At 39.5% G+C, this 27,320-nt stretch overlaps 1 protein-coding gene across 2 annotated transcripts in view; it reads right to left on the bottom strand.

The window, feature by feature from the left end:
* Nucleotides 1-27,320, bottom strand: part of RELN (reelin) — a 463,371-nt gene that overhangs the window by 234,325 nt on the left and 201,726 nt on the right. For both annotated transcript variants that reach the window (XM_037889192.2, XM_037889193.2), the window contains exons 5-7: nt 21,348-21,380; nt 19,065-19,143; nt 3,242-3,338 (exon numbers count right to left, since the gene is read on the bottom strand). In XM_037889192.2, the coding sequence (XP_037745120.1) occupies nt 3,242-3,338; nt 19,065-19,143; nt 21,348-21,380 (209 nt within the window). The remainder of the gene's footprint in view (nt 1-3,241; nt 3,339-19,064; nt 19,144-21,347; nt 21,381-27,320) is intronic.

Below are 27,320 nucleotides of genomic sequence, written 5' to 3'. Positions count from 1 at the left end.
CAGGAGTACTAGATTGCTGCTCTCAATGGCTTCATGGGGGAATCAGTGGGAGGATAGGGAGGTTAAGGGTCAATGGCTTCATGGGGGAATCAGTGGGAGGATAGGGAGATCAAGGGTCAATGGCTTCATGGGGGAATCAGTGGGAGGATAGGGAGGTCAAGGGTCAATGGCTTCATGGGGGAATCAGTGGGAGGATAGGGAGGTCAAGGAAACAAACCAGCTAATTAATTTAATTTTGGAAATTCCTCTTATCTTGCTTAAGTATTTCAAAGCAAAAATAAAATGTACAAGCACCCTGAGCCTGAGATGTGAGCAGGGATTTCAACAATCATGCATAAGGACAACAAGATAAAGGACTGGTTTAGGATGGAGAAAGGAAATCTGATTATTTAGGGAGGAAGAGACCTGAACATCAGGGATGAAAAACAATCCTGAACTGCCCGAGGAAAGTAAGTGAGAGTCAGGTGGTAGCAGGGGGATGGAATAAAAAAAAAATAGAAGAAAGAGTTAGAGGAAAAATAAAATATTACATAATGAGTATTAAAATTCATCATCTGTGCGACAGAGATGCTCTGTCCGGTGACCTAGGCACTGGACGGGGAACGAGTAACAAATTGGTTCTAGTCTTGGCTCTAGCACAACTCTCTCAGTGACCTTGGATAAGTCATTTAACCTCTTTGTAGCTCAGTTTCCCTCTATGTAAAATGGGATAACATTTACCTTTCTCCCAGGGATGGTGAGGTATAGAAATGCTTTTATAAGGTGCAGTAATTATTATGCTAGAATGAAGACTTGTAAGATTTTGATTTATTCACATCTGTTAGGCATAATGATCAATATTTTCAGTTTCAAAGTATATGGTATGGTAGTGCCAGTTAACCACCAGGTCATGTGACCACTTTAGCCAATTACAGTCCAGGTTTTTAAACCCAAATTTATAATTGCAGAGGGTACTCTAAATTATACATATTTAGTGGACCACAATAAATTAATTATAATGAAAAGCACGGCATCTAGGTGTATTTGCTCAATATCTGTACTTTGGGCTGAATTTCAAGCATCCTAAACAGCAATGAGTGACAAAATGTGGAAAAAGTATCCCAAACATGTGACTTCAATTTTTGCATGGACAAAAAATGGAATCTCTTTCTTCACAAGTATATCAAGGCATTAAACGAGACACAGTACATGCAAATAACATTTAAAATAGCAGACAGAGGCAGTTCAGCATCAATGGCAGAATTCTCTCACAAGGTTTGGGTATAAGTGAAATGAGAAACAGTGAGGTTCCACTATATCCATGAAATTTTTGAAATATTTTTAAATGAGTTCGCCCATCACCATAACACATGCATTTGTATTGTGTTTGTCAAATACCACAAGGCAATGCAAACGTTAACAGCATATATTAATATGATCAAATTTAGCATGCATATAAATGGTAACAGATATATGCTATTCAAATGTGTGCATATTTGGCAAGGTTGTATTATTGTCACCAATGTGTCATTTAGTCGTTTTGTAAAATGAATATAGTTTACACCCATATGGTATTTTGTCAGTACCCTGGCATAAATGGCCACAAGTGATTCAAGGGGAGTTGTGCCTGCTTAGGCCAGGGCTAAATTTGGTCTCAGGAGTATTCACAAATCACAAGACCACCACTCCCCAAACAAGAAAATCTTAAAAATCATTAAGATTATTTTAAAATTGCCTACATTTTGGGTTGGATTTCTGACTACCAAACTCCTCACAGAAAGCATCCCGCCTCTTTTGCACATGCATCTGTGGTCACCTGCTCAGAGCCAATTGTAGGATTGTTGTATAACTTATACTTTGTTTTCCATACCCACTGGATCCCAAATTAATGCAAATCATACTACTTTGATACTAACATCTATTTTACACCCAATTTACACCCAATGTGTAATATTTATGGTGACAGATACTGCAATCCCATGCAGTATCTTTGAGGACCACTGTATTAAATTTATAAATGGTTTACATATGATTATGTTCTACTCCATGGGGGAGGGTTACCATAGCTCCTACAGGAACTAAAAATAGGGTGGGGGGAGGGGATTAAGGTGAGTCACTGAGACTAAACAACTCCAGAGATGTTACACCAACTGGGGTGGTTTGCATGTACTGGTTCTGGTTAAAACTGGGTTTTCCAGAGACTAAGAAACAAAGAAAGGGCTTGTGGTATAAAAGGATGAGCTGGAACTGACTCATGGCCTTTCTGATCAAGCAGATTGATAGGATCTTCTGTCCAAGGGGGGCCCCAAGCCTTGTGAAAGGGTTGGAATGACTTTGGCTTACTGGGGCCCTGTATGACTGAAGGATGAGTCCTGGTATGTTTAGTGTGTGTTTAAACCTTTTCAATGTTTCAATAAGTTTTCTCTGCTTTTACCTTAAGAATAAATGTGCTTACTTAGAAAGAGCTGTGTGGTAACTTGGAATTGCTGGCAATACACTGTTCATAGCCCTTGGAGAGAAAGCAACACACAGGCACTGACCTTTAGGCAGACTGGCTTGCTGGGGATATCACACTGGCAGGCAGGGAGTTGTGCAACCTTGAAATCCCCAGTCAGAAGAGGGGTCCCTGCCCAGAGGCAGGTGATAGCTGGAAACCAGAGACCTGACTGGACAGTCCTGGAGCGGACCAGAGAGGTGGCAGATATCGGTGCAGTTATCCTGAAACTATGACCTCATTTACCTCACCACTGATTTTGGCAGAGACGTCTACGGAACTGGCAGGTAATTAATGCCGGCTGCATGTGACTGCTTTAAAGCCACAGAGTGCATTATTCCCCAGTGATATTTTACACAAACAAATTAATTTTTTTTTACTATAAAGAAAATAAGACACAGCCAAATAAAATAAGAGAGGAAAAATTGAGACTTTATTTTGTTTGTCTAAAATGAAGAAAGCATTTCAGGCCCCAAATTTGGTTTTATATTCTGGCCTCCCAGCCTTTTCTAAACATTTAAATAACTTTCATGAAAGTTCATTCAAAAGGTTTCCTGGCCATGTGCAAAAAGCAAGCAAAATATTTAGAAAAAATGTGAGGAGTTTTAAACATTTAACTTTACTATCCTATGCATTATTGAACTGCTTAAGAACCTCTTTGCTGAACACCAAGCTTTCAAAGCACACCCAGCATCACTGTGGTTGATGAGGTCTGAATTCAAAACCTGAAGTCCCATGACCCATGCAAATTAGCAAACATCCACTTACCAGTTCTCTTGGACCATATGGCTCACAGAAAGTGACAGCATTGCCATGCATAATTACACCGCACTGCTCTCCAACCTCACAGTTACTACATTCAAACCTGCAGGAAAACCAGAACACATCAAGCCGAAAATTATAAATCATACATCTGGGGCTGTAAAAACCTGCTAAACTGCTAAAAGAAGAAGGTTTGATTTTGACACTCAGACAAATGGGACGATTTAGTTATCCCAACACTGAATTTAAAGGACAATCATACGTGACAGATGTCTCTATTTAGGAGCGACAAAACCTAAATTTCAGAAAAACATTTACTTCCCCACCCCACTACTGTCCATCAAAAAAGCTCTGACAGATTTGAAAGAAGTGCCCCTACTTTATTTTCAAATGTGCCCCTAATTATGGTTTTCCAACTTCATTTTCTCTGGGGCTATATTCCTTTCATAATCTTTACAACTCACTTAATAAACTATATACAAACCCAGCACCATACAATCAACAATTTATTTCCATTGCAGAACAAACCAATGAGGAACTGTTAAAATTGGATAGGCTGTGTATGTCAGGTGGTCTCACTGTGAGTTATTAAAGATTATGTGGATACTGATACCACTTAGGTCTAGAGCTAACAGATTTTTTGCTTTGCTTGCCAAACTGAAAAATTGTAAAAAAAGTAATTTCAGGTTCACCAAAAACAGTTTGTGGGTGAACCAAAACAGTTGAGTTGAATGAAACATTATCTTTAACAGAAAACAATTTTTTCAGCTATTATGTAGCATTTTTCAAAGACTAAAAGCGTGGGGCTTATTTATGGTGTTTCTAGGAAATTGTCTTGGTCATAATAAACAATGTGACAAAAGGAAACAACAACTAAGGTCACATATATTTCAAACATCAGCATACTACCTATGGACCATTTTAAACATGTTTTCTGGAGTAGTTTTGTAACACTGGACTCATTTAGTCATAGACTGTAATAGATCTTATTTAAATAATCCATATTCCTGCTAACAATATGCTGTTACTCATTTTATGTGCTTTTACTCATTTTAAAAAAAGGCTCCAGAGGCAACCCTGGCAATTACGGGCCGATAAGCCTAAATTCAGGACCAGGCAAATTGACTGAAACTATAGTAAAGAACAGAATTATCAGATACATAGATGAATATGATTTGTTGGGCAAGAGTCAACATGGCTTGTGCAAAGAAAAATCATGCCTCACCAATCTATTAGAATTCTTTGAGGGGGGTCAACAAACATGTGGAGAAGGGTGATCCAGTGGATATAGTGTATTTGGACTTTCAGAAAGCCTTTAAGTCCTCTTAAGCAAACTAACCAGTCATGGGATAAGAGGAAAGGTCCTCTCATGGATCAGTAACTAGTTAAAAAACAGAAAACAAAAGGTAGAAATAAATAGTCAGTTTTCAGAATGCAAAGAGGTAGATCGTGGAGTCCCCCAGGGATCTGTACGGTGACCTGTGCTGTTCAACATATTCATAAATGATCTGAAAAAAGGGGTAAGCAATGAGATGGCATTTGCAGATGATACAAAATTATTCAAGATAGTTAAGCCCAAGGTTGACTGTGAAATGTTACAAAGGAATCCCACTAAACTAGGTGATTGGGTGACAAAATGGCAGATGAAATTCCATTTTGGTAATTTCAAAGTAGTGTACATTGGAAAACACAATACCAACTATACATACAAAATGATGGGGTCTAACTTTGCTGTTACCATTCAAGAACGAGATCTTGGAGTCATTGTGGATAGTTATCCGAAAACATCTGCTCAATGTGCAGTGTCACTCAAAACAGCTAACAGAATGTTGGGAATCATTAAGAAAGGGATAGATAATCAGAAAGAAAATATCATAATGCTAGTATATAAATCCCTGATATGCCCACAGCTTGAATTCTGGGTGCAGTTCTGGTCACCCCATCTCAAAAAAGATATATTAGAATTGTAAAAGGTAGAGAGAAGGGCAACAACAATGAATAAGGGTATGGAACAGTTTCTGTATGAGGAGAGATTAAAAAGATTGGGACTTTTCAGCTTGGAAAAGAGATGACTAAAAGGGAATATGATAGAGGTCTATAAAATCATGACTAGTGTGGCGAAAGTGAATAAGGAAGTGAATAAGTGTCTGTGATCTATGGTCACCTGCTCAGACCCAATTGTAGGATTGTTGTATAACTTATAGTTTATTTTCCATACCCACTGGATATTTATTCCTTCACATAACACAAGCACCAGCGGTCACCCAGGAAAACTAATAGACACCAGGTTTAAAACAAACAAAAGGAAATACTTCTTCACACTATGCATACAGTCAATCGGTGAAACTTGTGGCAGGGGATGTTGTGAATGTCAGAACTAGAACTGGGTTCAAAAAAGAACTAGATAAGTTCCTGGAGGATAGGTCCATCAATGGTTATCAGCAAAGACAGTCAGGGATGCAAACCCATGCTCTGGTCCCTACTCGTTGATTGCCAGAAGCGAGTATTGGACAACAGGAGTGGATCACTTGATGATTGCCTGTTCTGTTCATTAATTAATCTTTATTAAATACACTCTTAATAAAAGGGATTAACTGTAGTGGTAGAAAAAGGAGCATCTCTTATGCCGCATTCCTTTTTGAGGTGAGATCCATTGAAAGTGAGCACTCTCATAAACAAAGAGAAAACTTTGACAAGAACTAGAAGAAAAAGGAATGCCATTGAGTGGGAGTAGTTTTCAGTTGATAACGGCATCTGAAAATACTTCCAGTGTCCATGAAGAAGCCTCTGCAATAGATTGGAAGGAGAAATATTTGCAGGATGAGCGGTGGTTGGTGGGACTGCAGATGACCCAGCCAAGTTCTGAAATATCTGCTTCAAATACACTATTCACTCATCAAAGACCCAAACAATGTAATAAACAAGCAATACCAAGATCTAACAGAAGAAAACCTTTATGTTTTTAACTGTGGGCACATTTTCAGAACAACTGTGAGAATTTGCCTAATCCCAATCTAGTACATCAGCAACTGATGGGTAGACCTCAGAGCAAGTTTGAGCCAGGAAGAAAAGAAACTAACAACTCTCAGAGCAAAGCTGTTAGTCAATGGGTTCAGGAAACAGATGCTACCCAAATGAGTGTGAGTGAGGCCATCCAGCAGTTAGTGGGACCTGCTTGTCATGGCTATGTTTACCTAGATGGGGTAAAGAGTACCTGCTTAATAGATACTGCTTCTCAAGTGACCTGCATATGTGAAACTTTCTATTATGAGTATTCGTCTTATCAAAAGTTACAGTCTATTGACAATATACTTCAGATAGAAGGGGCTGAAGTGGTCCTGACAGGAAGAAAATCAGTGACAATTCCACCTGGCACATCCAAAACAGTGCCCAGAATTCTGAAATTTGCTGTGAATGAATTGGAAACTGTTGTAATGCTGGAAGATCCAGGTATTACAGTTGGACCTGGTGGGCTAGCAGTTCTGTCTCAATTTGTTAAAGTCACTCGCTCCAGTATGAGAATAGGGGTACAAGTCAAGAACTTAACAAGGAAGGATGTCATATTGAAACCTCACATTGTTATTGCGAAGGGGTAAGCAGTTGAGTGGATAAAACCAGTACCAACCCAGGTTTCAGCAGTTGCAACTGAAGAGAGGGACAGTGTTATATTACATTGGACTTTGAAGAATCCCCTCTCAGTGCTGCTGAGAGGGAAAGGATTGCTGAGACTGTCAGTAAGGAAGCTTATAAAGCTTTTGCTGTTCATGATCTGGACTTTGGAAGAGTTTCAGGAGTGACATATCGATTGAGCTCACAAATAATGTGCCTCTTAAAGGAAGAACTGGAAGGGTTTTGCCTTCAGATTTTGAAAATCTATGCGAGTTGGTGGCCCTTGGAGAGGATGAGGAAACATAGTCCATTTGCATCACCTGTGGTGCTGATGTGTAAGAAGACTGGAGCTCTTAGGATGGTGGTGGATTATTGAAAACTGAGCATTACCCAAACTGATTCCTATCCATTATCCAGGATAGAAGAAACCTTTGCCTTATTAGCAGGATCTAAATGGTTTTCTGTATTGGATCTAAAGAGTGGATACTATCAAGTTCCAGTAGAACTCACAGACTATCCAAAGGTTTCAGAATAACAGCCGTGTTAGTCTGTATTCGCAAAAAGAAAAGGAGTACTTGTGGCACCTTAGAGACTAACCAATTTATTTGAGCATAAGCTTTCGTGAGCTACAGCTCACTTCATCGGATGCATACTGTGGAAAGACATCCGTCACTATGCCGTTTGGTAACTGGCAATTCAAAATGATGCTTCAAGGTTTGACTAATGCTTCAGCTGCCTTCCATTATAAATGTGTATTTTTACTGGAATCTAAGAGCTGAAAAGCTGCACAATCAAAGTTGAATTAAACATTGAAAATAAAAAGTCTCCCCAAAGGATGACTAAGAGATCCAAGTTTTATCTCCCTCTTATAAAATCTCCCTTATAAAACTCATGGGTGCATACATATATTTTTCCCAGATCAGATTGGCAGTGACCTTGAGAATTTTTCACCTCCCTCTGCAGCATGGGACATGGGTTGCTTGCTGGGCTCATCTGGTTATATCTCAAATTAATAAATTCCCTGCCATTGCAGGGGCCTTGGGCATTGGTGCATCTTGCCCCCTCCAATTCTCTGCTTGTGGCACACAACATCTTAGTTTCCTCAGGATTATAATACTTTGGTCTAATTTTGGTTGTAGGTCTAGTGTGTGTGTGGCTGGGTGTTGCTGGTGGCCTGAAATATACAGGAGGTCAGACTAGATGATCTGGTGGTCCCTTATGGCTGTACCTCTAAGATTCTATGATATACAATCAGAGTCATCAGCTGATTGGGATGACATATAGGATTTGGCTCACACTGATGACAGAATACTGACTTTAGAGAACAATTAACCAAAGGATAGCAATGTCAATATCCAACAGAAACTAGACCTACTACATCAAACACTTAGGTTCGCATTCATTCCTGACATAATTCTATTGGAGCAAAGGATGAATTTGTTCCATCCCATTTATTTCTTGTTGATACCAATTTGCACTCTGATAACTGGCATTTTTAGTCTCTTGGTCATGGTGGTCATACCTACAGATTTACATAAACGGTGTCTCTTATTTACAGAAGAGCATGAGCTACTGTTCACAGTAACTTTTGCCTTCTGTATATTGTGACATAGCACTGCGCATCCAACTGAGTTGGCTATTGCTCCCCTTTGCTGGTTTAGCCTATGTTTTAGGGCAGATATACAAATTGGTCTTTGATTCTATTAGATTTACTATGGTATAGTTAAGCTTGTCCATTGACTGATCCCATAGGTTTCTCTCCCATACACTGCCTGAGACTCGGACATTTCCATGATATTAAGAATGATATGCAAATGGTTTCCCCACGTTCTGTTGTAGTTCAGTCTGTTTAGGGCTTTTTTTCTTTACTTCCACTTTTCATTTATTCTTTTGATGGTGTATTCTTCATGAGATCAGATGAAAGGTAAGGAGACATGAGATGTCAGTGATTCACTGCTGGCACAAAAGATGGACTTCTGCAGTGCTCATAACTGATTTGTATAAAAATCCCTATTTGTTTCCCCCCTTCTCCTAGCTTATGTTACTTGCCTGTCTTTCCTTAGTCTCCTCTAAGATTTTATATGAACTCCTCAAAGCTGGGCTGTCCACTTTTTGAATGTCTGAAAAGCCTTTAACACATTCTGAGTGCTAGCATAAACAAATCAATAAAGTAGTAATAATATATTCCTGCTCAAGTGATGGAACCACAGTTACTGGGGCCTATGACATTGCAAAATCATCTGATCAACTTGTCATCTTCTTCTTCTTCTTTGATTCCTGTCTGTCAGCTCAACAGCACAGAAGGGGCCGAATGAAATCTTTCCACCACTTTATCATATACCAGCTTCATAGCTTCTTTTATCTTTAAATCTTTTTGTTTTATGACATTCTTCACCATGTCTATTCAAAACATCCTTGGCCTTTCCCCATATCACCATGTATGGTATCCTTTCTGGGTCCATTCTTGACATGTGTCCAAACCTTCGCAGTCGTCTTTCTTGATTCTTCTGTAACAGCTTTATTTCTTGCCCTAGCCATTTTTTCTCTATTCATTTTTAATTTTTGTAGTCTTTAAACTCTCAAGTATTCTCTTCTGCTAGGTTCTAGTTCTTCGTCTCAGAGTTTGATCTTTACCTCTTTCTCTTGTCTTCCAATTGTCATATTTTTTGTCTTTTCTCTTTTTATCTTCAATCCAAATTGTATGCTTTCCTGATCTACTTTGTCATTTATCCTCTGTAAATCCTCCTTGGTCAATGCAGTGAGGTCAATATCACCTGCAAATCTAAAGTTATGCACTGTCCTACCACATAATATGACTCCTCCTGTTTCATCTCTCAGTGCTACAGCCATTACTGCTTCCAGTACTCAGTTAAACAAATCTGGTGATAGCATGCACCCTTGTCTAACTCCTATGGTCATCCTGAACCATTCCATCAGTTTCTTGTGTACTCTCACCTTACACACTGTCTTGTTGTAGATGTTTTCTGTCAGCTTGATCAGTTCTTTGGGCATCTCATACATTCTTACAACTTGCTACAGCTCTTTCTGACAAATGCTATTGAAAGCCATCTTGAAGTCCATAAAATAGTTGCAACAGGTTCATTTGTGTTCTGTGTACTTCTCTGGTATCTGTATAATCATGAATTACTGATCTGTTGTACTTCATCCTGGTCTATATCCTGCCTGTTCCTCTGTAAGTGCCACATCTACATATCTCTTCATTCTCCTCAGCAATGTCTTGGTGAATGCTTCGCCCAGCACACTCAGTAATCTGATTCCTTTGTAGTTCTTGCATTCACTTTTATCTCCTTTTTTATAGACTGCTTCTATTATAACTTTCCCCGATTCATTCAGCATTTGCTCTTGTTTGTAAATCTTAATGGACAGCTTGTGCATCACCTTTACCATGTGTTCCTCACCTGCTTGCAGCAGCTCTGTGGTTGTCAATTCCCAGCACCTTTTTCTTTTTCAAACTTTCTATCAGGATCTTTATTTCTTCTAAGAATTTTGATATCTGCTGTCCCTCATTTGTGCTGGGGAAGTTTCTCCAGGACCACTTCAATCTACTCTGGTTTTGCACATTGTACAGCTGTTCAAAATATTCTTTCCATTGCTTATTCTTTGCTTGTTCATCCTCAATTACTTGTCCGTGATTGTCTTTCACTGCTGACATCTTCAACTCATATGTCTCATTCAGTTCTCTTAACTTGTGATACAATTGTGTTGTATTTCTCTTCACACAGTTTTCTGCTTCGCGTATCCAGGTGTTTGTCTCTCTGCTTTCTGTTTTATCTCTCTGTTCAGCCTTTTGTACTCATCTCTTAGACTTTCACCCTCCTATTCTCCTTCATTGTCCTATGCTTGTCACTCAACTGCAGCACTTCAACCACTATCCAACTTGGTTTCTTTGTTTTGGGCTTGTAGTCCAATACTTGTTCAGTCACTCTCATAATCCCATTTTATATACTATTCCATGTCTTGTCAACATTCATTTTGTCTTTCACCAGAGATTTGCTGAGGACTGCACATATACTTGTACTATTGTAGCTGCACTGGATTTGATACTGAATCTTGCCTTCAGCATATGAGGAGATAATGGGTTAAATGCCATAAAAGGCTGGCTTACCTTCGGCTTTAGAACCAATGCAATTCTGTCATGGCATCCACCATTTTCTTTTCTTGATGTCAGTATCCTATGCTCATCATGGTACAATTCTCCTTTCTCATAATGTTCAACTTATGCATCATTACTGCAAGTGCTTCAGCCTGGATCAACTTGTGAGCAGGCATAATGCTGTCCCAACAGATGGCCATAAGCATAGTCAGCAAAAAGACTGTCCATGAGTACCACATGGAGCTGTTTATGGCACAGTAGTTAAGACATTCAAATGGCTGCCTGTTCTGAGTTATGGGCCAGTGAAAATGAGCTATCGAGCTATTGGATGGATTCACTTCACTTCCAATAGTCAGATATTATATATATATATAGTGACGGGGCAAGGCCAGATGGCTATAGAAAAGTGGTGGGAGATAGATATATTAGCTCCAGGCTAAACAAGTTGCTGGTACCAGGATAAGTTAAATGGCAGCTGCTCCAGGTCAATTAAGACATCTGGGGCCAATTAAGTACTTTCCAGAAGGCAGGGAGGACGCTAGGTTGATTGGGACACCTGAAGCCAATCAGGGGCTGGCTGAAACTAGTTAAAAGCCTCCCAGTTAGTCAGGTGGGAGTGCATGTCAGGAGCTGTGGGAGAAAGTTGTGCTGTTGGAGAGACTGAGCAGTACACACCATATCAGGCACAAGGAAGGAGGCCCTGAGGTAAAGGTGAAGTGGAGTTTGAGGAAGTGGGGGCTGCTGTGGGGGAATTAGCCCAGGAAATTGTATGTGTCATGTTTCTAAAAGGTCAGCTACCATAGCAGATACTGTTAGGGTCCTGGAGCTGGAGCCCAGAGTAGAGGGAGAGCATGGGCTCCCCACCTCTTTTTGACCCCATGATTAATCACTGAGATTGGAAGACAACAGAGACTGTGCAAGGGAGGATAGCTTCTCCTCACCGGCTTATGATGAAAATGGGTCAGTAGACTGTGACCCTTGTCTCTAGAGAGAGAACGGCTATGTGGAGGGTCACAGTGAGCCTCTGAGGCTAGTGAAATCTGCCAGGAAATGTAGGACCCACGGAGGCAAGGACAGACCTTTGTCACAATATATAAATGCTCGTTCATCCACATGAAGATAGTTCTGAGTCCTGGTGAATTGGTGGTTAGTGTTTCATGCAGCTGCGCATTCTCATTTACCATTTCTTCTGGCTTCCCATGAGAACTCTCCTGAGGTAACTGAAATAAGGTTCTTTATTGTAGCTGACTTTCTGCAGAACAGAACAACTTTGTGAGAACCCAATGCCCTGCAGATTTATGAGCGTTAAGATGTACTGAGTGATTGATGTAAGATTTTCAGATGCTTTTTCTAGATGTGGTGAATTATTGATTGGATTTGTTTTTCTCAGTCTCTTCAGATTTGGCCCTGGGTCAATTCATTGTAGGGCTGGCTTTCTTTCACCAAAGTCTATTACAGGAGTCTCTCCTTAAGGTCAGGTTCAGTTCTGTTTTCCAAAACAGTGTGAGATATTATACAAGAAAGTAGTTTTTCCTCTATACAATCACATTAAGGTACTCTTAGCAATTAATATTGCTGCAGCTTAGTAAATCATTATGAAAGAATAGTTATGTAAGCTGGTGCACCTCCTATTGACTTCATTATGATTTCTGTCCACTTAAACCAGGGTTGAATGTGGCCCATAATTTTATTTTTCTTTACAATACAGGGAAGGTGTGTATGAGGGGAAGTCAGAGTATTATCAGGAGAAAGGCATAGGAAGGGAAGGTAGAGAATATTTGTTTTGTGTCTTTCCAGTGATTCTTCTGAAAAAGAATGTATCATGTCTATGGATTTCAGCATGCATAAAAGATAGGAATAAGAAAAAATCAATTTCAGGGGACTTTTGAACATTTCTGACCAGCTTGGAGTGGTATCGTATCTATAATAATAGCACATTAGTGTCCAGAAAATACACAGATCAAACTGCTTTCTTTATTTGTGAATTTCATTATTCCATTCCATAATAAAAATAAGACAATCCAGAAGCTATCAGTATATTCAGGAAATTAACAGAAGCCAGACTGAGAGTCAGGAATCCTGATACGTTTTCCTTACTCTTCACTGTTGTATGACCTTGGGTAAGTCACTAAAGCCAACATTTCCCCCAAGTGTCCACTAATATTGAGTTTCTTGATTTCTGGGTGTCCAATTTAAAATATATAGGGGCTCATTATCAGGGTGCTAAGCACCCACATATCCATTTGAAGTCAGTGAAAGCTATGGATGCTCAGTATCTCTGAAAATCAGATTCTAAGTGTTTCAAGTTTAAGCTCCCAAATTAGCAGACACTTCTGAAAATTTTGGCTTAAACATCTCTTGTGGCTCAGTTTCACACGTTTCTAAGACTGGGATAATACTAACCTGACTCGGAGGGTTATCTTGAGAAGTAATGAATATTAATCAAGTACTTCAAAATTCTCATAAGAGATTTACTGTAAAAGAGAAAAGTAATAGTACCCTTCTCAGTTAAAGTCACTTGGTTTCTGACTGCATCCAGATTATCAAGAAAAGCCATCACTCAGTCAGTCACTGCTGATCACGTACTAGATATATTTACGTACAATTTTGACAAACTGACAGAGATATTGTGACACAAAGTTCTTCTGTAGACAACTTGTTCAAGTTCTTTTATATCGACTTCATGTAACCTCAGCAAAGTAGATGCATGATTCCATTTTTGCTCAACTATGTTGCTGATATAATTGTTCTGCTTGATTATAAGCATTATTTTTATTTTCTGTCCCCAGATTTTTGTTTTTCATAGCTCAGATCCTGCATGAACCCTTGCTATTTATGTATGTGCTGTCTCTCAGCAGGGAAGTATTGTCTATAAATATAGTGTAAGGAATACTCATGCACTAGTAAGGGGATAAACTAGATGACCTAACAGGTCTTTTCTCTCTCTAATTTCTAAGATACTATGAATATAAAGTGGTTCAGCTGCTCAGATACTTTTCTTCCATAATCTCATCTATGAAATATATTGTGAAGAGCTCTGGATAGCTGTCCTTCTAATAATCTGATCATTCATCTTCTTTAGGATTATTTTCTCATAAGAAGTATGAGTAATCCTGATCTCAAATCTTCATGTTCCATTTGAAATGTATTGCTCCAGAGTTAATTGCTCAGTAGCTTGACAGAAACATATGGACAGTAAAAGAATTGATATGTATTTCCCTAGATCCTCATTATTCTCTTGCATGTATAGAAATAAGAACACTTCAATTTGCTGCGCTTCACTTCCTCTTTGTGCAAACAGTAATGCTAATTCCTTATACCATTTGTACTGCAGGAGAGCAGTATTAACTGTCCTAGCTAGGTGTGTCCCTTTGCATAATCTTTGCCACTTTCTTGCCTTACATCTTCATTCAACTTTCTCTTCATTTCTTTTGCTTAGTGTCACTATTGATAGATGTTCATCTAGATGTCCTTTCTGCAGAGCTCCCATTGCTTTCCTCTGCTCTCTACAAATGCCACCTCTGTCCATTTCTATTCTTTTCTCATTGTGCTGAAAGACAAACATCTGTTGTTACCTTGTCCCCATTTGTCATCTTGTTTTCTACCAGCTCCTTGTTTCCATCTAGAATACACTAGATTGCTGACGTTATATTGCCTGATGTCTTCTATGATCCAAGAAATGTAACGGGGATAAACATCTCAAACAGCCACATAAATCTTTGTGAAGTTTCATTCTTGGCTTTACTGCAATTTGGAGATCGTTTTAGGACCTTTGTCTCCTTCCACAGAACTTTCACCCACCTCTTCGCCACCGAAAATATCACTATATATCTGAACACTTCATTTCTCATAGGCTATGAATAAGAGTTGGAGTCTGTTTCTTAGTGATTGATTTCATATGCTCTGCTTTTCTTCATGTCATCGTCTAAGAGGTGGTTTGTTTTTTGTTTTGTTTTTTTTGGTAAGTGATCGCTGTTATGACTGTTGATGGGATTTGAGATGAAACACAGTTTCATGCTGGTAATGAGAGCTGCTGGACTTAAGCCAGTAGCAGCTTTTATTTTAAATCATTTTTTAAATTTACTGAATATACCCATGAGTATGCTGCTTATCTTGAGCAGCCTACTGTTTGAATGAGAACTTTTGTACCGCACAGGATAGATCACTGACAACAGGTGTTCTTGACTAATTTATAGATCTTAGAGGTTTTTCCTCTCTCCAGTTTTCTTGCTCTGAAGTTAAAGCATTGCTCTTAAGTTAACAATTTTTTTTTCTGGATCTGCTTTCTAATTTTGTAGCCCGTTCTGGTTATTTAGCACTTTGCTATAACATTCTCCTCAGGGAAAGTTGGAATGTTGTGCCATAGGGTCACTATCACTGCTATAAAGAGTACACAAATACTAGCTGTAATGACCCTTATTTAGTCTTGGTGTGTGAGTAGAAATTTATCTTAGTTGCACTGTCCCTTTGCAACACATGTGAGGAGTTATAAATCAATAGGCAGTAACAGCCAGATCAGTACAATGCTGCAGGACAAAATACAGTTATTTCATGTGAGGTTTCTACAAGTGAGGAAGTGACATGCTCAATCTCTACAGGGTCTCAGAAAATTAAACACATATAGCCATGAAATGGCCTGTCTGTGCACTTGAACTGTGCATCCCTGGCTGCAGTTGTACATGCCATGAAGGTACTCTGGATGGCTGGGGCAGCATCAAGCACATCCAAATCAGAATTGCTATTTACGGATTGGGAAGAATAGACAATAGAAAACATGATAAACCTCTTTTCATCTTTACACAAATAATGGCTAGAACTAATTATTAGTGGGGCTTAGTCTCACTAGCCCCTAGTGACCAGCCCCCACTAGAGCTGCATGCAAGGCAGCTGCTACTACATTCTGAGCAGAGCAAATCAGGGAAAGAATGGGATGGGAAATACTGCAGTTGCAGTTACAGCAATTGTTTGTGGTAAAGAGAGGATCTCACCAGCTGCCAGGGGAAAAATGCGATTTTAGGGTAGTTGGCATAAACAGTTAGTAATCCCTGACTTAACTCCAGCTACACAGTCAAGGAAGAATGAGATTTCTGAATTAAGCAGGTCTTCACTGAAGGCAGTGTCTCTGGAGAAATCCTCTATGCAGCAAAGTGCAGGATACCTTACAAGAATTATTCTTTTCCCCTTAATTTTTTTCTAACTTAATTTATTGTTGCTGAAAGGTATCAGGCTTATTATTATTTCTAAAGGTACCAAAAGGCCTGTGAGGATCAGCGCCCCATTGGACAGATGTATAGTATGGGATAGACATCACAATGAAGACTAGAGTCCTTTATCCAAATAGCAGGTATGGCACTAGTGCAAAGTCCCTTCACACTGCCACACCAATATGTCTCAAGGTTATTAGAGGGACCAAATCTACGGGACAGGAGTTCAGTCCATGGCCTCTCTGCTGAGACTTCTAAGAAGCAAGGATGGACTTATGAATAGGGCCCAGTGAATAAATAAGTTATGGAGGCTCCCAGTAGCTAGGCCCTCTGTGAGTGATGAAACATCTGTTGTGGAAATAATGCCTTCTCTCATTTCTTTCCTTTAAGTCTATTTAACACACTGAAGCTAAAATTATCTTCATTGCCTGCTACTCTGTATCCCATTATAAAGCCCTTGATCTATCCAATCCCATGAAAAATGAGATATTTATATTTTGAGATTCTAGATTCTCATTGCATCTGCTCAGAATTCTTAAGGAGAACATACAAAATGTAACAAAAAGAGAAAAAGATAGCATTAGAAAAAATATATGCAACAGACAAATATCTGTGAAATTCTTATAAACTACAATCTGGATACATAAAAAGGTGAAACTCTAAAAGATGTCACCAGGAGGAAAACAACATATAGCAGACTGTAATAAAAAAGAAAAATTAAGTCAGATCTCCAGCAGGGAAAATATACTTCAGAACCAGCCATAAACACAAATAGAACTAAAGCAATCACTGTTCATCAGATAAAAAGCAGAATTTGAATTGCATGGAAGAAGCTTTGGATTTGTCAAGGGTTTCATTGAATAGAATAAGTTAACCCACCAAACTTTCTCTGTCTTGAAGGAAACACAACCTATAAGGCAGTTGTATTAATTGAATGGGGCAGCAAATGGCAGGGACCATTATTAATAATCCCATCCAAATAAAGGGCTGTGTGGGGGAAGTAGCCAAGCTAATTCCTGGTGCCCCTTTGTGGCAGATGTCCAATGCAGGTACTCTATAGGGAGGGGCTACAGTGATCAGATAAATGGTTTGGTAAAGGATTTAAAGGAGGTGTTTGTTAAAGAAGCGGAATGGGAGTGGGTGGGTGGGTTGGGGCACCTATGACTGGTATGGCTGGGAACCAACCCACCCCCCTCCCTTTATAGCCCACTTTAACCCTCATTTGAGGGGGGATGGCAAGATCCCAGCAGTGGATTGGCTGGGGACCAGGACGGAAAAGAGTGGGGGAGGCTGACAGAAGCCCCCAGGTAGCTATTGAAATGATCATGGAGTTACCTGCACTGTACACTTTTATCTGTCAGGTAGTCGCAGATATCTAATAATAAAGTTGTAGCCTAATTAAACCACATCCAGTGTCTCCTGTCTTTAATCCAGTATAGCTGGCCAATGTTCACACTTAAAATCTTTCTCTTAAGACTGATATGACAATAATAAAGGGTATTAGCTGGTACCCAGGAGAATTATAGTTTACTGGGTTGTGCGAGTGCCATGATTCCCTTTGGTAGCATAGTGTGGCCCTGATAGTGTGGTAATGCTGCTCCCAATCTTCCTCTCCTGGTTCCATATAAATACCCATTTACCGGACAGCGGGTTTGTGACATTACATGAAAGACATCCATTTAACAAGTCATTATTGACAGAACTGTGACATTACAATGGCTTGGTGAAGCTGTGTTTGTACCTTTAGAGGTTGGGGGATGAGGGACACACAAGACTATTTTATATAGATGAATATATATAGCTTTGTTATATATCAATACAGTAACTTGCCCTTGTCAAGAGTGATCTTGCAATTTAAGAACATTTGCATGTTAGTGCCTATGGTGTACTGTAAAATGGGAATTTATAATGGAGTCTTGTGGCTTTAAGAGCCAAAGTGCAGTAGCAGTATCTCTGGGATACACTTGTAAAAGAAAGCTTTATTAATAATTGCTGATTTGTTCCCAGTTATAAGGTAGATATACAATTGTTATAATTACTTACCTCATTTGAAGTTACAGTGTGAATCATCTCAATGTCATCCTCTCACATTTATCTTCGCATAAATGTCATCATTATGTATAGAGAGACAAGGTGGATGAGTTAATATCTTCTACTGGACCAACAGAAGTTACACACTTAGCCACTCCCTCAGAAGTTGGTCCAAAAAAGATATTACCTCACCCACTTTGTCTCTGTAATATCCTGGGATCGACATGGCTACAGCTACACTGCAAATCATTATGCATATCCATCGAGACAAATTCTGGTCCCACTGAAGGTAACAGGAAAAACTCCCATTGACTTCAGTGGGAGAAGGAGTTGGTCCATTATGGGTAATGATGTTGCATCTGTTTAAAATAATGTTTTTGATTTCGCACAAAATATAAACTGAACTTTAAATTTACTAAGGATACAGTGACACCACTCAAAGGAAGAATGATTTGGTGGCTAAGGCACTGGGCTATGACTCAGGAGAGCACGGTTCAGTTTACAGCTCTGCCACAGATGTCCTTGGTAAGTCACTTAATCTCTCAATGCCTGAGTTCCACATCCGTATAATGGGGATTGTACAGCCTTTCTTCCACCGTTTGGGTGAAATCCTGGCTCTGTTGAAGTCAATGTTGATTTGCCATTGATTTCTACGGGGTTAGGATTTCACCTTTTGTCTGTGTAGTTTATATAGGTTGTGATCCTGCAAAGACCAACACACCTATTTAACTTTGCATACTTTGAGTAGTCCCACTGAAGTAACTGGGGGCATCTAGATGCTTCCATAATACAAATACATAACCATAATAATAATTGAAGCATATTCACTTCCTAAAACAAATGTAAAGGGAAGGAGAGACCTGAAACTTACCACATACTGGGATTCAATTCTAGCTGATGATAAGAGTCAAAGTCATCTCGTAGGATAATGCTGTCACTATGCATTTCAGCTAAAAAAAGAAATAAAGCACTGTAGGAAAGAATTCCAGTGTAATGGTCCATTTTGCTAACCAATCCTGACAATGTGTTGCCTTACCTAGAGCAAAAGTATTTCAAAACTGTAATGTAAAAACAACAAACCTAACAAAGCAAACATCAGCTTTAAGCACATAAGTGTTGTAATGCAAGGTTTTCTGGGGAAAAGTTTCTTATGGTACTGGTCTGGTCTCAATTCATTCACTCTGGATGTAACATAAACAAACAGATTTCATAGGATTCAAAACAAATGTTTTAAGGGACTGTGCTACAAACTCCCCTTCACACTGATTCTTGTTTTTAAATAGAGTTGGAAAAATTCCTGCACTGACAGAGAGATGGACTAGATGATCTAACAGGTGTTTTACATCTCTAATGTCCATGGACTTGACTCTGGTAGCTTACATCAGAGTAAGTAAGATCAGAATCAGAACCCATGATTCTTAGTCTCCTGTGACCATACTTAGGAGTATATTAATAGTTAGTGATGATAATTTTTTTTACATATTGCTCTATAAGCATCGAACATCATTTTTCCCCCTAGATTTGCTTTGTGGACCAAATACAGTATATTTCTGCCCAAATCAAACTTTCTGTGGTTTTCAGCCTTTATGTTTACCGTTTCTCTTTGTCATTTTGGAAAAGTTATGCTGACATAAATGGACAAATACCCTTGATACCCTTAGGCCTGGTCTACACTGGTCTACGAGAATAGCGTAGCTGAAGTCGACGCATCTTAGATTGACTTAGAATCACTGACTTCACGTCCTCGCAGCACGGGATCAACGGCCGCCGACTCTGCTTCCGCCTCTCACCCTGCTGGAGTTCCAGAGTCGACAGCAGAGCGATCGGGGATCGATTTATCGCGTCTACACTAGACGCGATAAATCGATCCCCAATAGATCGATCACTACCCGCCGATCTGACCTTAGTCATGCTGAATAGTGTAGTACTCCACAAATAGTCTCACTGAAGTGAATGAGACCACAATGGAGTAAGGTACTACTCAGCGGGAGCAAGGATATCAGAATCTGGCCCAAACTGATAAACACATAATGGAAAAGCCTTTGGTGCATTCCCACATTTTAAACATTTTGGAAATGATAAGCCTGATCCTGACCTCACATAGTTTTACATCAGTATAACTCCAAACACTTCAGTGGTATTACTCCTGATTAACATTTGTGTAAATGAGATCATAATTAGACTCTGTGGGCATATCCAAAAATATTTTTTTAAAGCCAGCAACAAATAAGTATGATCACTGGATAGTACTGAACATTGGGACACACAGCCTTATAGTCTCTCTTTTTTAAGCTCTATTTTAGGACTTGACAGCTGCTCTTTCAGTGCATTGTAGGCACTCCAGCACAGGTACATAAGGCAAAATGGACTGCAAACAATGGACCAGAACCTCAACTGTGTCCATATTCAGAGGTACCTACACCGAGTGACACCATCTCTGAACTGTGTTAAACAGAACACACAAAACTAGCCAGAAAAAAATCTGCTACGATATTAGGTCAGATCAGGAATTCAACTAGAACACAGAATAACTGAATCTTTTTCTATTTGTTTTCATTGCATATAAAGCCAGACAGTGGCCTATTGCTCCTGTGCTGACATACAAGAGTAATAAGCAGGCTAATGTGCCCCTTAATCCCTTGTGCCAGTGTTTCATGCCACATGGATTGGAAGGAGTGGGAGTGGACGGAGTTTTGACTACCCCTCCCTCAATTTACCCAGCAACACAGTTAATGCAGCAGATCAGGAGTTGTATGATTCCTCAGGTATAGATCTTTTGTAGTTTGCTCCCTCCCTGAAGCAGCAAGAAGAACAGGTGCACAATCTTCCTATCGGGCTGCTCCAGGGATGGTGCACGAGAGCAGTATCTCTTACTACAGGCTAAATCACAAACGGATGATCTAGCCTATAATTAGAGAGGAGAGTTATGAGACACTGTGAGAACTCAGAGCCAATAAGCAAGTGGGAATGAAAAAGCATGGTAAAAAGCAAACCAACCAGAACTAGTTTTAATTTGATCCCTTTTAAATAAGTCTCATATTTATTTGTATTTCCCCAAAGCAACAATTTCTATATGACTTTACAGGTTATTTATGTATAAAAAACTAGTGATTTCAAGTTTATGACAATAATAGTAAACACTTTTAGCACATACCTAGATGAGGATGCAATGAAGCTTCTGTCGGAGCTGTGGAAAATAAAGACACATAATATGTGAATTTTGACTAAAATAGGAATTAAATACTGTATTAAAATTCTGTACAGTGTAAAATAACTTGTAATAGCATACATGTTATTAAGTCATTTATACAGAAGTTTTAATTTATGAAGAACATGGTATAAATTAAATAATATGATAAAAACAAACATATAGAAAATGACGGTAGAATTGTTCTCTACTTAAAAGAAAAGTCATTAAGTACACTAAATAACAATTACAAGCAGTTTCACTTGTAGACAGAGAGAGAACATTTTTAAAGTGGGGTCAGGAGACATAACTAAAAATAATTGGAAGATATTAATACAGGAAAAAATTAAGTTGAATATCAGCAAAAAATTCCTGAGATTGAGATCTGTTAGACTATGGAATAGTTGCCCAAGATAAGAAGCAAAAGAATGCACACTTGGGTCATTTAAATTGCACTATACAAAGAATTACAAAATAATATTATAAGGAAAATCTTGTGTTCCCAGGGGAATGGGCCAACTGACTTAGGCCCCGATTCAGCAAAACACGTAATCATTTGTTTAAGTAAGTGCTTAAGTGCTTTGCAGAATTAGGTCTTGATAGGCCTTTTCCATCTGTGATTTCCAGAATTCCATGACACAATAAAATATATGCAAAAATCCAGTGCATGGTTGTTGCCTGTGTGAAATTTACAAATCTTATGAGATTTTGATCTTTTACTAACACTACATAATGATAATCCGAAACTAAACCAGAGAAGATTCTGAATTTGTTCCTCCTACCACAGAGACAGGCTGGGCAGCCGAATCTGAGCAATCTTATGCGGAAAGCATGTAGAAAACTCCTTGCAGAGAGGAAGAGCTTGACTCTTACTAGATAGGAACATCCTGAATTAACCAAGTTGTTCACCACATGGAAAAATTTTGTGGATCGTGACTTTGCTGATACAATGATAGAGGAAAATCAATCTTTCTTCATTTGCTGTACAGATATTGTACAGTTTTAAAAAAACAATTTATGCTATAAATAGTCAGACTCAGAACAAGACTTCTGTCACTGACATTGTAGCCATTTTCTTTTCCACATTACTAGATGCAGATCATCAGTAGATCATAGAGACCTGTGAGGACAGAGCTGGGGGAGAGGATGTTTAGAAGCCACTGTATTGCTGGTCATTGACACAAGATTATGATAATGTAGGCCACTGATGTAGCGATCAATTGGCTGAGCAGGATTTCTTCCCAGTGTCATCTGAATTTAAACAGGTCATTAGCTATTGAGAGCAAACCAATAAAATAGGTTCTGTGCTCCAAGTAGAGAGATATACCCTGAACTGAAATGAAGCTAGGAGGCCTAATTCTAATTTACTCTTAGGCTATGTCTACACTGCTAAGTGAAGGTGTGCTTTTAACATGGGTAGGCATACCCATGTTAACTTTAATCTAGCTAGCATGGGTAATAACAACAGTGTGGATGTGGTGGTACAGGCTTTGGCAAGAGCTAAAAACTAGACTAACAAGCCCTCCAGGGACCCTTTGCAGTGTAGACATTCTCTAAAGCTCCTGTTAATGAGCCTTACTGTAAATGAGAATGCAGCTCATGATGTTTTGAAAAATGTTATATTAAAAAAAAAACAACCTGATGCTATCTTAAATTACTATGTAAATAGTAAATAGGCAGCCTAGGGCTCAGTGCTGCAACCCCCAGGCTACATCTACAGTTGAAGCGGGGAGCGTGATTCCCAGCTCAGATGCCCATATCTGTGCAATCTCTCATCAAGTTAGTGTCTAAAAATAGTAATGTAGTCAAGGTAGCATGGGCAGCGGTGAGTGGTGTCATGGGCTAGTTGACTGAGTCCCATTGGTACATACTCAGGGCAGCTAGCCATTGTCACTGCTTGCTGGTGCCTGCATTACCTGTAGCTACATTACTGTTCTTGGCAGGTTTCAGAGCAGCAGCCGTGTTAGTCTGTATTCGCAAAAAGAAAAGGAGTACTTGTGGCACCTTAGAGACTAACAAATTTATTTTTACAAAGCTCACAAAAGCTTATGCTCAAATAAATTTGTTAGTCTCTAAGGTGCCACAAGTACTCCTTTTCTTATTACTGTTCTTAGCGCACTAGCTGAATGAGAGCTATCACAAGTATGTCTACTCGAGCTGGGAATCATACCCCAAGCTCCAAGTGTAGAGATAGCCTTAAACGCGTAAATCCCATTCACTTCGGTGTGTCTCTTTGTGTGTGGACAAGGAATTCAGGATTAGGTTCCTAAGAGGCTCAATAAAATAAAAGCACAGGCTTTTCAATTATATACACAACACACTGCAAAACAAATCTAGTTGTAACAATGGACTGCCCATCAAACCAAACTGATGATAATTATGCATATTTATATTAGCACAACTAATTATTAATTTCAAAAACAAAATGTGGAGTTAGACAAACACTAAATGTAGAACAAAATACTTTTCTGACAAATAAACATTGTTGAGGGGGACTACATTCCCAAATCTCTACTGTATCCAAATGCTGATATATTTTTGCCTCAGGTATCCCTTCACCTAATTTGTCATTCAAATTCCTCAGCTAAAGATGACAAATTATACAAGGGCTATGAACTTACCATTTAATGAGTGATGAACCTAGACTTTCATCTCCCCAGGAATAATTTCTTTATTATATTTTATATTTTATTGCAATACAGCACTGTTTTGACCTTCAGGTATTATAATTAAGGTCCCAAAGTGTTATAAATTTGGAGCATAACACAAAATTGATTGTAGTGGTTTTTTAACTATTCTCAGATCTTCCCTTTTTATCAGTCCTAAGGATTACTTATTTTAAAGCAACGTAAATTATACACAGGCCAATACTGCACAGCTGAGAGGCAAATTAAGTCTCCTCAAGTTATTGCACTAAAGTTAAACAAAATAGCATATGCTCCAAAACAAAGCAATAATATAGAACCATGAAAATGCCTACTTATTTTTTAAAAGTATCATAAACTATAAAAAAACTTGACAAATGAGAGGGGAAAAAGAGTATTTTAATATTTATTTAAAATTGTGATTCTCAGTTAACAAATCCCCCTCAGACACACATGTGGGTAGCTTGAAATGTATATGGCATATGTGTGTGGATTAAAAATGCATATGGCTTTGATGGAGATGACATTCTCTTTTTTAAAAACTATGTAAATGAGTTGATTATACGTTATTTAAATAGCAATTAATATACATAATAAATAGTTATAGTGCATAGACAGTGCTTTACCACACATGAATTGTGCCATGCAAAGAATAGTCATTGCCCAACAGTGCTCAGGCATGAGCAGGTACAATACAGAACAATACAAGGAAAACGAGGAGGCTTGCCATACAATGATTGGTAATCTTTTCCAAGTGTAGGGGGCAGCATTGCAGAAGGCACATAGTAAGGAGAGATCGAAGGAGAGAAAGGAAGCTGTGCTGGAATCATGAGCAACACGAAAGGAATAAAAAGGAGTGGTGGAGCCAATGAAGTCAAATATATAAGAGAGGACAGAATTACAGAGTCCTTTGAATTAACAGTTTGAATTTTACGTGGACAACGAGTGGAAAGACACAAGTAAGGGGAAGATGTTATTACATCATCAGGAAAGGAAGCAGTGTTTTGGATGAACAGGAGAGGAGAGAAATGGGAAAGGGGAGATAAGATAGTGAGAAACTGCAGTAGCTGACATGTTAGCTAAATAAAAGTCAGCACTACCCAGAACTGAACTGCTAACATAACACAAATGAAATGTGACTATGTCCCATCAATGCCAGTGCAGACTAGAGACACCTGAAAGTGGGTAGGCAAAAATGACATGTACAGGAGGGTTCAGAGCTTGTCTACAGCAGTAAGTAAACATCATAGTGTATATAACTCAAAACAGGCTAGGCAAAGCCTACCATAAGGAGCCGCCCATAATCCTCGCTTTTACAAGCAAAATCCTTAATAAACAAATTGACTTTGTGCTGAGCTCTAACAGCTAACAAATTTGGGCTCTGTTAAACCAACAGGGGAAGTGAGTTACTGGGTGATCAGCTCTCCTCGGAAAAAGTCTTGCCCAGAATTTCAAATCCAGGGACTGTTGGCTGCAGCACATCAGTTCCTCACAAAGGGGCATATGAATAGATGCTCATGGTATGTTGTGAAGAATATGTAAGATGCTAGTCTCCCTCTTTTTTTCCCTAGCAGATTGCAGCCAATACTTTCTATTTACTATAAACAACTATTGAAACACTGAGGTTGAACCTTTCTCTCCAGAGTATGTTGCCGTAGGATTGCTTTACTCACATGGACACACAAGTCAAGGAACTCTGTGTCGTTTCTGAACTCAAGCCCTCTGCGTAGTTTTATAAAATACTATCGTGGTCAAGCTTCGGAGCCTATATTCTGTTTTTAATTTGTTGTTCAAAGTATGCCTAGAAAAGTCTCCAATTTATGTTTCAATGCATGAAAAAATCAGCCTATCAAGCCCATGTTGCATAAATATCGTAGAAAGTGACTGGAAGAAAATAGAGAAATGAGACTTTGGGCTGAATCTCAGGATAAACTTCCCTGCAGTGATATCCGTAAGACTGTGGAGTAGTCTCCTTAAGGAATTAGTGGAAAACCCATAACGTGTGACATTTAACACTAGACCGGACAAGCGCTGGAAATTATGCATCAAAGGGACAATTCTGCACTGGCAGGGAATAATCTGTTTCCATCTCTAATTTCTATGGTCCTATGAATACGGCTGTGAGTTTGTCATGCAGGTCACGGAAATCACTCCATTCCATGACTTTCTGTGACCACTGTGACTTCTGCAGTGGCTGGTGTGGCTGGCCCAGGGGCCGCCTGAGCAGCTCAGGCAGCCCCTGGGCCAGCTGCACTGACCAATTCTGGGGCAGTCTTGGGCCACTTTCCCCCCTTCCCCAGCAGCAGCAGGAGTTTGGGTGGGGGGCTCAGGGCTGGGGGTTGGGGCGTGGGAAGGAGTGAGGGCTCTGAGTGGCGCTTACCTCAGGGGGCTCCCTGGAAGCAGCAACATCCCTTGGCTCCTTGGTGGAGGTGCGGCCAGGGGGTTCTGCATGCTGCCTCCGCCTGCAGGCACTGTCCCTGCAACTCCCATTGATTGCAGTTCCTGGCCAATGGGAGCTGCGGAGCCGGCACTTGGGGTGGAGGCAGCGCACAGAGCTGCCTGGCTGCGCCTCCGCCTAGGAGCTTAGGGATGTCAACACTTCCGGGGAGGCCCGGACTCTGGTAGGGAGCCTGCCAGCCCCGCCAACCTCCATTCCCCCCCAGAACCTGCTGCATCCCCTGGGCTGCCCCCCCCAAGCACCCACGGGCCACCTCCCTACCTCAAAATTTAATCAGGAGTATATAGTACAAGTCATTGACAGATCATAGGCCGTGAATTTTTGTTTACTGCCTGTGACCTGTCCATGACTTTTACTAAAAAATACCCCTGACTAAAATATAGCCTTACCTATGACACTTCTCTAGTCAGCTGAAACTACATTAGCCACCCCTCTAACCACTGATACTCTCCTTATTCCAGAGTACTATACTATTAGCTATCTTTACCAAAAGCTTTACTATTTCTATACTATCCTACCCCCTCTAGAGCTATGTAATGTAATTCAGCAGGTCTGATGCTTTGCCAGCATGATTTTGCTTCAGTAAGTGTTTATTAATGTATTAGTTTTACTCCACCCTAATCAAGGAAACATGTGAACCAATCTTCTCTCCCACTTCTTTTGGCTACTAAAGTGAACCATTAATGTAAGTCTTCAAGGATAAGAACCTCATTTATCACTAACTTTCTTACTTGTCCCAACGTGAACCTACAATCTCCTTACTTTTCTGTCTTTTTGCTTATATATTATTCATTTTCTTATTGATTATATTATACGATTTAGTTTTCTTGATATACA

The sequence above is a fragment of the Chelonia mydas genome, chromosome 1, assembly GCF_015237465.2.
Source record: "Chelonia mydas isolate rCheMyd1 chromosome 1, rCheMyd1.pri.v2, whole genome shotgun sequence".
NCBI lineage: Eukaryota > Metazoa > Chordata > Testudines > Cheloniidae > Chelonia > Chelonia mydas.
Note: the sequence above shows the minus strand (reverse complement) of the source record. Positions and strands in the feature narration are given on the sequence as shown.